The sequence below is a fragment of the Neovison vison genome, chromosome 3, assembly GCF_020171115.1.
Source record: "Neovison vison isolate M4711 chromosome 3, ASM_NN_V1, whole genome shotgun sequence".
NCBI lineage: Eukaryota > Metazoa > Chordata > Mammalia > Carnivora > Mustelidae > Neogale > Neogale vison.
This window is the reverse complement of record NC_058093.1, coordinates 222,586,960-222,597,031: the sequence shown is the minus strand read 5'-3', so window position 1 is coordinate 222,597,031 and position 10,072 is coordinate 222,586,960. Positions and strand designations below refer to the sequence as shown.

Genomic DNA, 10,072 nt, shown 5'->3' with positions numbered 1-10,072 from the left:
CTCATCATACCCAATCTGTACCCAAGCTTCTACCAGCAACCATCCACCTGGCCGCCTCTGCCTGGCTCCGTCCTGTGGCCCTCTGCTTCAGGGCCCTGGCCAGGCACTGTCCTCCCGCAGCCCGGGAAAGCTTGAGCAGAGGCAGTCCCTCCACCCACTAATCCCATTCTTACTTTCAGGAGGAAAGACACACAGCAAACAAACAAATCTAGGACTTCAAGGAGTGGGAAGTGTTTCAGGAAACATGAAACAGGGAAAGGGGTGCAGAGTCGGGATGAATGAAGAAAGGTGGTGTTAGCAGAGGTAATCAGGGAGGCCTCTCTGAGAGGTAATGAGGGAGGTGGCATGAGAGCAGAGATCCGGGTCAACAGCCCAGTGCGCCAGGTGGGGGTAGGAGAGAACATTCCAGATGGAGGGTGCGGCGAGTGCAAAGGCCCAGAGGTGGGCGTGAGCCATGTGAGTCTGAGGACCAGTACAAAGGCCTCTGTGTCATGTTCAGACCCCCTCTGTCCCCTAGACACAGAAAGCCAGCCACATATGCGATTTAACATGTCCTAGCCGCCGCGATAAACAAGGACAAAAAAACGGAAATTAATTCTCGTATTCTCATTCATTAAACCCACTAGAGCCTCATGGAGAATCAATAGAATTCTTATGAGAAAGTGATTTTCGATTATTTCCTTCCTATTCTAAATCTGCAAGATCTGATGTGTCTCTTCCGTGAGAGTACATCCTCCTTTGGACGGGTCGAGCACATTTCACAGACATGGGAAGATTAGATATTGTGTAAAATGTGAGTCCCCATGTGGTAAGCCCCACAAACAATAGCAGTAATAATAACACTGAGCTTCTGGGCTCCCTGAGGCCTTGTGGATACAAGGAGAAGCTGAGCTTCCTTGTCCTCCTCCCCCCTGCTGGCCCTCCTATCCAGGCCAGGGTCGTCACCAACCAGCCCCTAGCATCCCAGTTCTTGAGTCTCCCAGTACCCTGCAAAACAGGCATGATTCCCGCATTCTACAGATGGGCCCCAGAGGCTTGAACCAACCAAGTTGCTTCCCAAGGTTGTGTGGCCGGATGCAACGAGGTGACAACAGAGCCCAGGTCCCCTGATCCTCCTGCAGTCGAGTCAGTGACCTCAAAGGCTGGACTGAGCCCATGGAATTTGTCTCGGAGCCCCACCGGCCTCCTGGTCCTGGCTTTATCTCACTAATCCCCAGCCTGGGAGAGAGGGATGTGTTTACCCAGCCAGTGCTGACCGTGTGGATTGTGCAGCCCTTCCCTCTGGGAGCCCTCTGCCCTGAGCCCTGCTCTTCCCCCAGGGGCAGCTCCCTGGGGAAGTGCGGCCACAGAGCCCCCGCCCCCAAATGGGCTCTGCAATCATGGAAGGTGGGGGCTGGCCTCCAAGTTAACATTCTTGGGGGCCCCTTCCACCTCCTTGATGGAGATCCCACTGTCCCCTTCTCTGGGCTGCTGAGAGTGCCAGGTGAGGCAAAGGTGGGGAAGCCCCTTTAAGAAGCGTTCTGGGGGCTGGTCAGAAGGGGCCCTGCAGAGCCAGGGGTGAGATGGTATAGATGTGTAGGGTGGTGGACTGGCTCTAGCAGGAGCAAGAGAAGTCCTACCTCACCTGCGAGTTCGTGAGAAATTCAGCCTCTGGGGCTGCACCCTGGGATGGGCTGTCTCAGAAACCACATTTCCTCAAGACCCCAGAGGCTTTGTGTGCACGTTGGTTTGCAAAGGGCTGCCCCAATGGAAATGGCATCAGATAAACTTGGACTCCAACTTCAACTCTGCCACTTAGGCCCGAGGGCTCTGTAAGATATCCCTTAATTCCCAGGAGTCTGCCTCCCACACACAGAGCAAACACTGTGTGCGAACTGTGACTCTTTGAATCCTTCCAGCAACCCCATCAGGTAGGTTCTGCCATTTCCCATTTCACAGATGGAGCAACTGAGGTTCAGTGAGGTAAAGTCCTGGCTCAAGGTCTCACAGCTGGGGACTGGCAGAGCCGGGGCTGTCTGACTCCCTGTTGGGTCTGTGAATCCTGAGAGAGGAGCCAGGCAGCATCCCCAGAGGCTCTTGGAGCCCCCTCCCCATCCCCAATGCCCTCCTTCCCTCCTCCCCATGGTGACAGGTCTGACACTCTTCTCCTGCTACAGATCATCATCTTTGAGCAGGAGAATTTCCAGGGCCACTCGCATGAGCTCAGCGGGCCCTGCCCCAACCTGAAGGAGACTGGCGTGGAGAAGGCGGGCTCTGTCCTGGTGCAGGCTGGACCGTATGTACCAGGGGTTGGGAGGGTGTGCGAGCAGGGAAGGCTCACCTCATTGGGGGCCACCAGGGTGAGGCAACTGGGCTGTGGAGCTGGGGAGATCTGCCTTTACTGTGCCCCCTGGACTGTGTGATTTGGTGGCTGGCAGCCTCTGGAGACGATTTGTGCTTTGGAGTCAGGTAGAGCTGAGTTCAAATCTAAACTCCACCAATTTCATGATGTGTGACACTGGACCAGCTATTTCCTTCTTTGAGTCTCGGCTTCCAAAGGTGGGAAAAGCATGACCCCAAGGCCAGCCACTTCCTCGAGGCAGGGAGATGGACAAAGTGACTCTCAGGGAGGTTTCTAGAGTGGCCAATCTCTGGCTCTGGGAGTGTCCTCCCTCTCCTGTGAGGTTTAAAGTTGGATGTTCCAGCTCTGTATTCACTGTCCCCTTCCCTGATCCCAGCCTTACTGGATCTCAGCAGATTCACTGGCACATTTGGGGGCTAGCAGCCTTGGGTCCCTGACCCTGGAGAGAAGGCAAGGTCGCTGGTAAGATGTGACTCTGCCTTAATTGTATCACATAGCTCAGCGCGGCCCACAGGGGTCCATCCTTCTGGTTCCCTGACCACTCCGTCTTTGCAAGAGCCTCAGGAATTGGGGGTGGCCCCTGTGAGCCCCTCCCAAGAGGTCAGGGATCCTGGGAGGGTTGGGGGTGACCCATCCCACAGCTCAAGGTTCTCAGGGAATTCTGCAGAGTGCAATGATTTCACTTAAGTCAGAGTCTGCAGGTTTGCAGAACACAGCCAAAGGAAGGGCCCGCTCAGGCCTCCATTATTCAACATACTCAGAGCATCTGGTAGGCCCAGGAGAACGTCTTCCCAGACAAGTGAAGTTTTTTTTTCCAATTTATTTATTTTCAGAAAAACAGTATTCATTATTTTTTTCACCACACCCAGTGCTTCATGCAAGCTGTGCCCTCTATAATACCCACCACCTGGTACCCCAACCTCCCACCCCCCCCGCCACTTCAAACCCCTCAGATTGTTTTTCAGAGTCCATAGTCTCTCATGGTTCATCTCCCCTTCCAATTTACCCAAAAGCACATACCCTCCCCAATGTCCATAACCCTACCCCCCTTCTCCCAACCCCCCTCCCCCCAGCAACCCACAGTTTGTTTCGTGAGATTAAGAGTCACTTATGGTTTGTCTCCCTCCCTATCCCATCGTGTTTCATTTATTCTTCTCCTACCCACTTAAGCCCCCATGTTGCATCACCACTTCCTCATATCAGGGAGATCATATGATAGTTGTCTTTCTCCGCTTGACTTATTTTGCTAAGCATGATACGCTCTAGTTCCATCCATGTTGTCGCAAATGGCAAGATTTCATTTCTTTTGATGGCTGCATAGTATTCCATTGTGTATATATACCACATCTTCTTGATCCATTCATCTGTTGATGGACATCTAGGTTCTTTGAAGTTTTAATCATTTAAACACTGTATCTGATTCTCGGTTGCCTTTTTATGTTAACATTTGGATGGAAGGATTTCTCAAATGGACTTGACACCCCTCTACTTTCTTTTTTTTTTTAGAAATAGAACTTTTTATATTTTTAGTAAGGATGATTGATGGTTCAGAATTGAGTTCTGGATGACTGAGGCGATTCTGCTCTTGGCTTGGCAGCATCTGGATTTTGATGGGGGAGCGGGGCAGGCGCTAGCCCCGGGGGCTCGAGTCACTCGGGGAAGCTGGAGCTGGCCTGACCTGCCTTCCTTCTGTCTCACTGCAGCTGGGTGGGCTACGAACAAGCCAACTGCAAGGGTGAGCAGTTTGTGTTCGAGAAGGGCGAGTATCCCCGCTGGGACTCATGGACCAGCAGCCGGAGGACGGACTCCCTCAGCTCCCTGAGGCCCATCAAAGTGGTGAGGCGCTTCTTCTCGTTGCCTCCTCTCTTTGCCACCTTGGAGCTGGGGCTCAACAGACCAGGATGGAGACTTCACCTCCAGCTTTCTGATGGGTGGGGCGCACTTCCCGTGTCACCTAGCATAAGTCGTTCATTTCCCTGGGCCTCAGTTTCCCCATCTGTAAAATGGAGATACTCAGATCTTCTGTCTGAGGTTAGAACCCATCACAGAGCAATTGCTTAATAAACAGTAGCCATCCCAAATGTGAAAAGATATTCTGGGATTAGGTGTGGAGGAAAAGGTAGGTTAGTTCGTGTTCATGACTCATGTTGGTGGGACCTTCGGGTGCTTCTCTGATCCTGATTCTTACTAGAATGTGAACTCTTAGGGAGGGCCAAGGGCCCGGCAGTGCTCAGGTCCACTCCCAAGCCTACTGGAGGCAGACTAACTCTCCCCAGAGCTTGAGGGAAGATTGGAGAACTTTGGACCTAGTATGCCATGGACCTGGTTTTCTATGTTGACTCTGGCGCTCCCAGCTGTGTGACCGTGGGCAAGCGGCTTTACCTCTCTAAGTCTTGGTTTTCTTAACGGCTGGATAGCATGAGAGTCTTTAAAGGATTAAAGGGGATGACTAAGAAAACTGTTACAGGAACTGGAGGATGGGAAAAGGTGTGGCAAGGAAGGAAAGCCAAAATACCCCAAATGCCTGCTTCGGGCCCCACCGGCCTGTGTCTCTCTGTGTGTAGATCATGGCTGCCTTTTTTTTTTTTTTAAAGAGAGCTGAGGGAAAAAGACCAATCAGAATTGAATGTGCCTTAAAGTATAGACTCTTGAGTGCAACATGAAGACAGCCCAGTGGGACCCCAACAAATGGCTGGTGTTTAACTGCTGTTGGTATAGACACTTAGGTAGTAGGGGTATGGGACAAGAAGTCTATAGCGGGATTGTGCTGATCCCCATGCTGCAGCATCCAGACAGGTGGCAAGGCTCACCCTGGACTCATCTCCTGCACTCACTTTCTCTGATCTCTATCCATAGGACAGCCAAGAGCACAAGATCATCCTCTATGAGAACCCCAACTTCACAGGAAAGAAGATGGAAATTATAGATGATGATGTGCCCAGTTTCCATGCCCATGGATACCAGGAGAAGGTGTCATCGGTGCGGGTGCAGAGTGGCACGTGAGTGGAGACCCAGCCCCTGCTACCCCTGCCACAGGAGCCCAGACTGCCGGGATCCTGAGTCCCACTCTGCCCTGTACCCTGCTGATCTTGTATACTTGCGACCTCAGTCTTCCCTCTGGAAAATGGGCATGGAAATCATGAGCTTGTATGTGGCTTTCAGCCCCCATGGTCCCATCCAGACCTTCCCTTTGGGCAATAACCTACTTCTGGAGGAGAGAAAGCATGGCCTTAACCTCAGTTCCCAAGAGCAAGACAGTGAACATTAGTGGGGCACAGATGAGTCAGAGGGGGGACCGGAAGGGAAAGGATGAGTTGAGTGGTCTTAACACTGCTGTGAGAGGCAGGAAGTCCAGCCCACGCTGCTTCTTTACTGCATGGGTCCCTGAGTTTAGAAACAGGAGGTGTCATTTCCCATTGAATTAAAGTTCCTTGATACATAGACTCTGGCCATCACCTATGGGGAATTTCTCCTTGTGCCAAACTTCGATTCTCTGCAGGTCCACAGACGGGCTATGGGTAGTGACTTGCTGCAGCCTGTTCATAACAGCTCACGAGAGCACATTCCTCAATTTTCAGAATTTTTGTGAGCTGGTTGTTGAAACTATTGTAGGTCAAAATCAGCCATAGTGGGAGTATTTATACCACTGAAATTGGAACATGTTTAAAAACCAAGACTCTTTTGCCCTCCAGAGAGCTGGTTGGCCAACATATATTAGCTTTCTGGGGTTCATCAGATTCCTAAAATTGTGTGCCAAGTTCTGTGTTCATGGTCCTCTTCATTTATTTCTTCATTCATTGTTCAATTGGTTGAGCCCCATCATGTGCCAGGCATCACATTTGGTCCTCAGTGTGTCAAGGTAGATCAAAGAAGGCTGCCTTCTGCTCTGTAGAGATAACAGCCTAGCTGGGGTCAACAGTTAATAATTTAAGAATCTGCCACAAATCTGGACTTACTCTGTGAAGGAGAGACTCTTGAACTTAGATCCCAAGAAAGAGTAGGAAGTGCAGGTGTAAAGAGAGGAAAGAAGGTCATTCCAGAGAGAGAACAGCATAGGCAAAGGTCCTGTGGTCAGGGGAGCCTGATGAGTCTGAGGGACTCTACAAACTCTAGACTGGGTAGTGCACAGAGATGTAGGACACAAGACCAAGATGTAGAGCTGCAGGTGCACACAAGGGTTGGCCAGGCAGGTCCTTGTTGGCCAAGACTTTGTATTATTTTGAGGGGAAGAAAACTGTAACTCTCATTAGGTGCTCCAAAGAGTGAAGGACCACCCCTAGATTGTGATGACTTCAAATGACAAAGGGATTACCGAGGGCCCCTGGGACTTAGCCTCCTCTCCTTTGGCCTTGCAGCCAGGCATGGGGATGGGATGAGGGTGGACATAGGCAGTTAGGAGACCTGTCTTATTCTAGGCTTCAGTGGGCTTGAGATCTCCCCTTCCTCTGATCCCAGCATCAGGCCTTCAGTCAAAAGTTGCTTCAAGAGGTAGTGAGCTCCCCATCAGGAGAAGGAAGAAAACAGGGGCAGGATGCTGGAAGGGTGGTGTTCCTGCTCAACAATCAGGAAGTGAGAAATGACTGGGAGCTCCCCTCTTCCTAGCGGCTTAAAGATGCTCTCTATCCCTCTCTCCCTCTTCTTCTGCTTCTCCTCTGTCCTCCATGTCCCCTCCTCCCCTCTGGCCTACAGGTGGGTCGGCTACCAGTACCCTGGCTATCGCGGGCTCCAGTACCTGCTGGAGAAGGGAGACTACAAGGACAGCAGTGACTTTGGGGCTCCCCACCCCCAGGTGCAGTCCGTGCGCCGCATTCGCGACATGCAGTGGCACCAACGGGGCGCCTTCCACCCCTCCAACTAGTGCCCGCCTTTCCCTCCTTCCCAGGGGCTTGGTCTGCTGCCCAGGATCCCCCCCAGACCTCCTGGCGAGTGAATAAAGTGTGACTTGCAATGTGTGTTGCATTGCCTTTTATCTCCAATGGGAACCGGAGCGGGTATTACGTGCGTGCATATGTGTGTGTGTGTGTGAGAGAGAGAGAGAGAGAGAGACAGAGAGACAGAGACAGAGACAGAGACGGAAACAGACCGAGAGAACCAGAGAGTGTCTGGGCTGGGGCAGGACAGCAGAGTCCTTACTGAGGCTCTTGGCTGTGTGACCTTAGGCATACCGTCCAACCTCTCAAAGCTTCTGTTTCTTTGTCTGCTTTACAACTGTCTATGCCCCCTCACAAGGGGCTGGCAGGGCTGACCTCCTAGCTCCCTTTTCCATGGTTGCAGAGAACCACCACTTGCGGGGGCACGTGAAGGATGCTTCGGCCCTTAAAAATATACCTGCTGCCTACCATTCCCACATTAGGGTGTAATCCCCTTGAACGCCGGTTTTCTTAGATCTGCCAGAGGAGCCAACAATCCTGCAATCCCATCCCAACCCTAGTCACACGTCTCTGCCTTTGTGTGTTCCGTGCTCCGTCTTTCATTACTTGGTGGGCTTGATCACTTAGCGTCGCGGTAGGCCTGGGTTCCAATGGCTGTTCCGGAGTCCTGGCCAAAGATCTGGCCTCAGACAAGTCATTTTGCCTCTCAGGGCCCCCATCTTTGTACTTGGGGAAAAAAACAGTTCCTCCTTCACCTGGTTTCAATGGAGATGAAATAAGATAACTCAGACATTCTCCGGAAAACTGGTCATCATTTGCTCGTTATCTGTAGTGCAAATATCTACTCCCAGAGGGCAACTTCTTTTCACTTTAGATTCAGTATCTTTGGATGTAGTGGTTTTCACTTTTGATGTCGTCTAACATCACATGTAAATTTTCAGTCTTTCTGGAGCTGGTTTTTGCTCCCTTCGGGCTCCTGTTGTCCTGGGACCATTTCTTGAGAAGTTCATTTCCCCCTCTGTGGAGCAAGGCCACCTCTGTCTCATACTGGATTGTATATATGCTCATGGAGAACCAACCCTGCTGACACCTTGACCTTGAACTGCCAGCTTACAGCATTGTGAGAGAATAAAATACTGTTGCTTAAGTCACTCCGTTTGGGACACTTTGTGATGGCATCCCTAGGACACTAAGACAGTGATGACAAGAGGAAAGGGCCAAGAACACCAAGAGAAGGCAGGGTTACTGCCTGGGGCACCAGACCTCCCAAGGAAGTGGGGGTGTTGGAAGAAGCGTTGGCATCTTCCAGGCAAATCGTGGGGAGAACAATCTTGGCAAGGGGAACAGAGTATGCAGACAGGGATGCAAGAGATAACGTGGTCCCATGTTCTAGGCATAGGGGGCACTTCAGGGGATGAAAACTTTAAAGGTTGGCTTAGCACAAAGTCCTGGGAGATTGCGTGGTGATGATCATCATCATCCTGATGTGTGTGCTGGGTAGCACCGACAGGATTTCCACTTATCTATTCCTGCATACCAACCCACCCAAAACTTAGTGGTAAAATTACAGCAATCATTTGTTTTGCTCACATGTGTCATTTGGGCAGGACCTGGTAGGGACAGCTCATCTCTGCTCCAAATGGAGTCATCTAAGGTAGCTCAAAGGCTGGGGGTGAGTCCCATGGCTGGGTGTTGGTGCTGGCTGTTGGCTGGGACCTCAACTATGGCTCTCAGATCAGACACTCCCCAATGTGGACACGCCACACAGCTGCCTGACCTCCCCACAGCACGGTAGCTGGGTTATAAGAGTAAGTGTCCCAAGAGAAAGTGGAAGTTTCATGGCATTAAGACTTAGCCTCAGAAGCCATACAACATCACTTCCTCCATACCCTATTGAAAGGGGGTCATATAGGTGGACCCAGGCTGGAGGGGAGGAGACAAGTCCCTACCAGTCAATGAGAAGAAGGTCCGTGTCTGGGAAGAGATCTATTACGGTGGCCATCTTTACAAAACGCACTCTGTCAAGGGAAAGGAGATGCTGGGAATGAGCTTTGACAAGGTGGAACAGACAGCAGGGGTCCACACGACCGTCGGTGGGACACTCTATGAGCCCCTCGCCCTCCCCAGTGAAAGAACAAGGCCAGACAGGATGGCCGGTTGGGGTCGCTCTTCCCATAGGTTGCTTTGATTGTTTCTCGTTTTCTTTGTGTTTCCCTCTCTCTCTTTTCCTCTTTCTCTTTCTACTTCCTTTTGTCTCTCTGGGGACCTATCTATGTCTGTGCTGCTATCACTGCCTCTTTCTGTCTCTTTTTGTGTTCTTCTCTGTTTATTTCTGTCTCCTGCTTCCTTCCCTATCCCTCTCTGTCTCCGTCAAGGGGGTGCTGTGCTCTGTGGGTACCTCTCTCCACCCCTACAACACCTCGAAGCAGGTCTCTCCGGGGAGCCATCCCCCTAGGCGCAATCCCACTTTTAGCCACCAGGTGGCAGAAGAGAGCCAGCCTCAGGGTTGCTCGCCCTGGAGGGTCCGCTGCTCGGACCCTGATTGGAACGGAGCCCTGTCAGTCACAGCGGCTGCCAAAGCGGGGAGGGGCCCCAGAACCTCTCCCGGGACAGTGGGGAAACCAAGGCTCCAGAGAGCGAGGTCTCACTGGACAGTGACAGAGAAGCGACAGGCCTTATGGTCCTGTTTTATTCTGCAGCTCTCCTCCCCAAAGCTTGCTGGGAGGGGACACAGACTCAGCACCGTTCTTTGCATGAGGAAGGTGTTTCCAAATCACTATCTCACCCACTGTCGCTGGAAGCAGAAAGCAAGCCTCATCCTGCACTCAGACGTATGGCTTAGTGTAGATGCTCTGCGCCT

The 10,072-nt window shown here is 51.8% G+C and overlaps 1 protein-coding gene across 1 annotated transcript; it reads left to right on the top strand.

Annotated features, from left to right (window-relative positions):
* Nucleotides 1-345: 345 nt before the first annotated feature.
* Nucleotides 346-7,245, top strand: CRYBB2 (crystallin beta B2). Its single transcript, XM_044244415.1, has 5 exons — nt 346-456; nt 2,157-2,275; nt 4,045-4,177; nt 5,198-5,340; nt 7,031-7,245. The coding sequence occupies exons 1-5, from the start codon at nt 346-348 to the stop codon at nt 7,197-7,199; spliced, it is 675 nt and encodes a 224-aa protein (XP_044100350.1). The 3' UTR covers nt 7,200-7,245.
* Nucleotides 7,246-10,072: the final 2,827 nt, after the last annotated feature.

What these genes read in the sequence shown, in the direction of transcription:
- CRYBB2 (XM_044244415.1), top strand. Translation starts at nt 346, where the DNA reads ATGAGAGCAGAGATCCGGGTCAACAGCCCAGTGCGCCAGGTGGGGGTA. An exon ending in GTCCTGGTGCAGGCTGGACC is followed by an intron (nt 2,276 to 4,044) that starts GTATGTACCAGG and finishes GTCTCACTGCAG; the next exon opens with CTGGGTGGGCTACGAACAAG. An exon ending in CCCTGAGGCCCATCAAAGTG is followed by an intron (nt 4,178 to 5,197) that starts GTGAGGCGCTTC and finishes CTCTATCCATAG; the next exon opens with GACAGCCAAGAGCACAAGAT.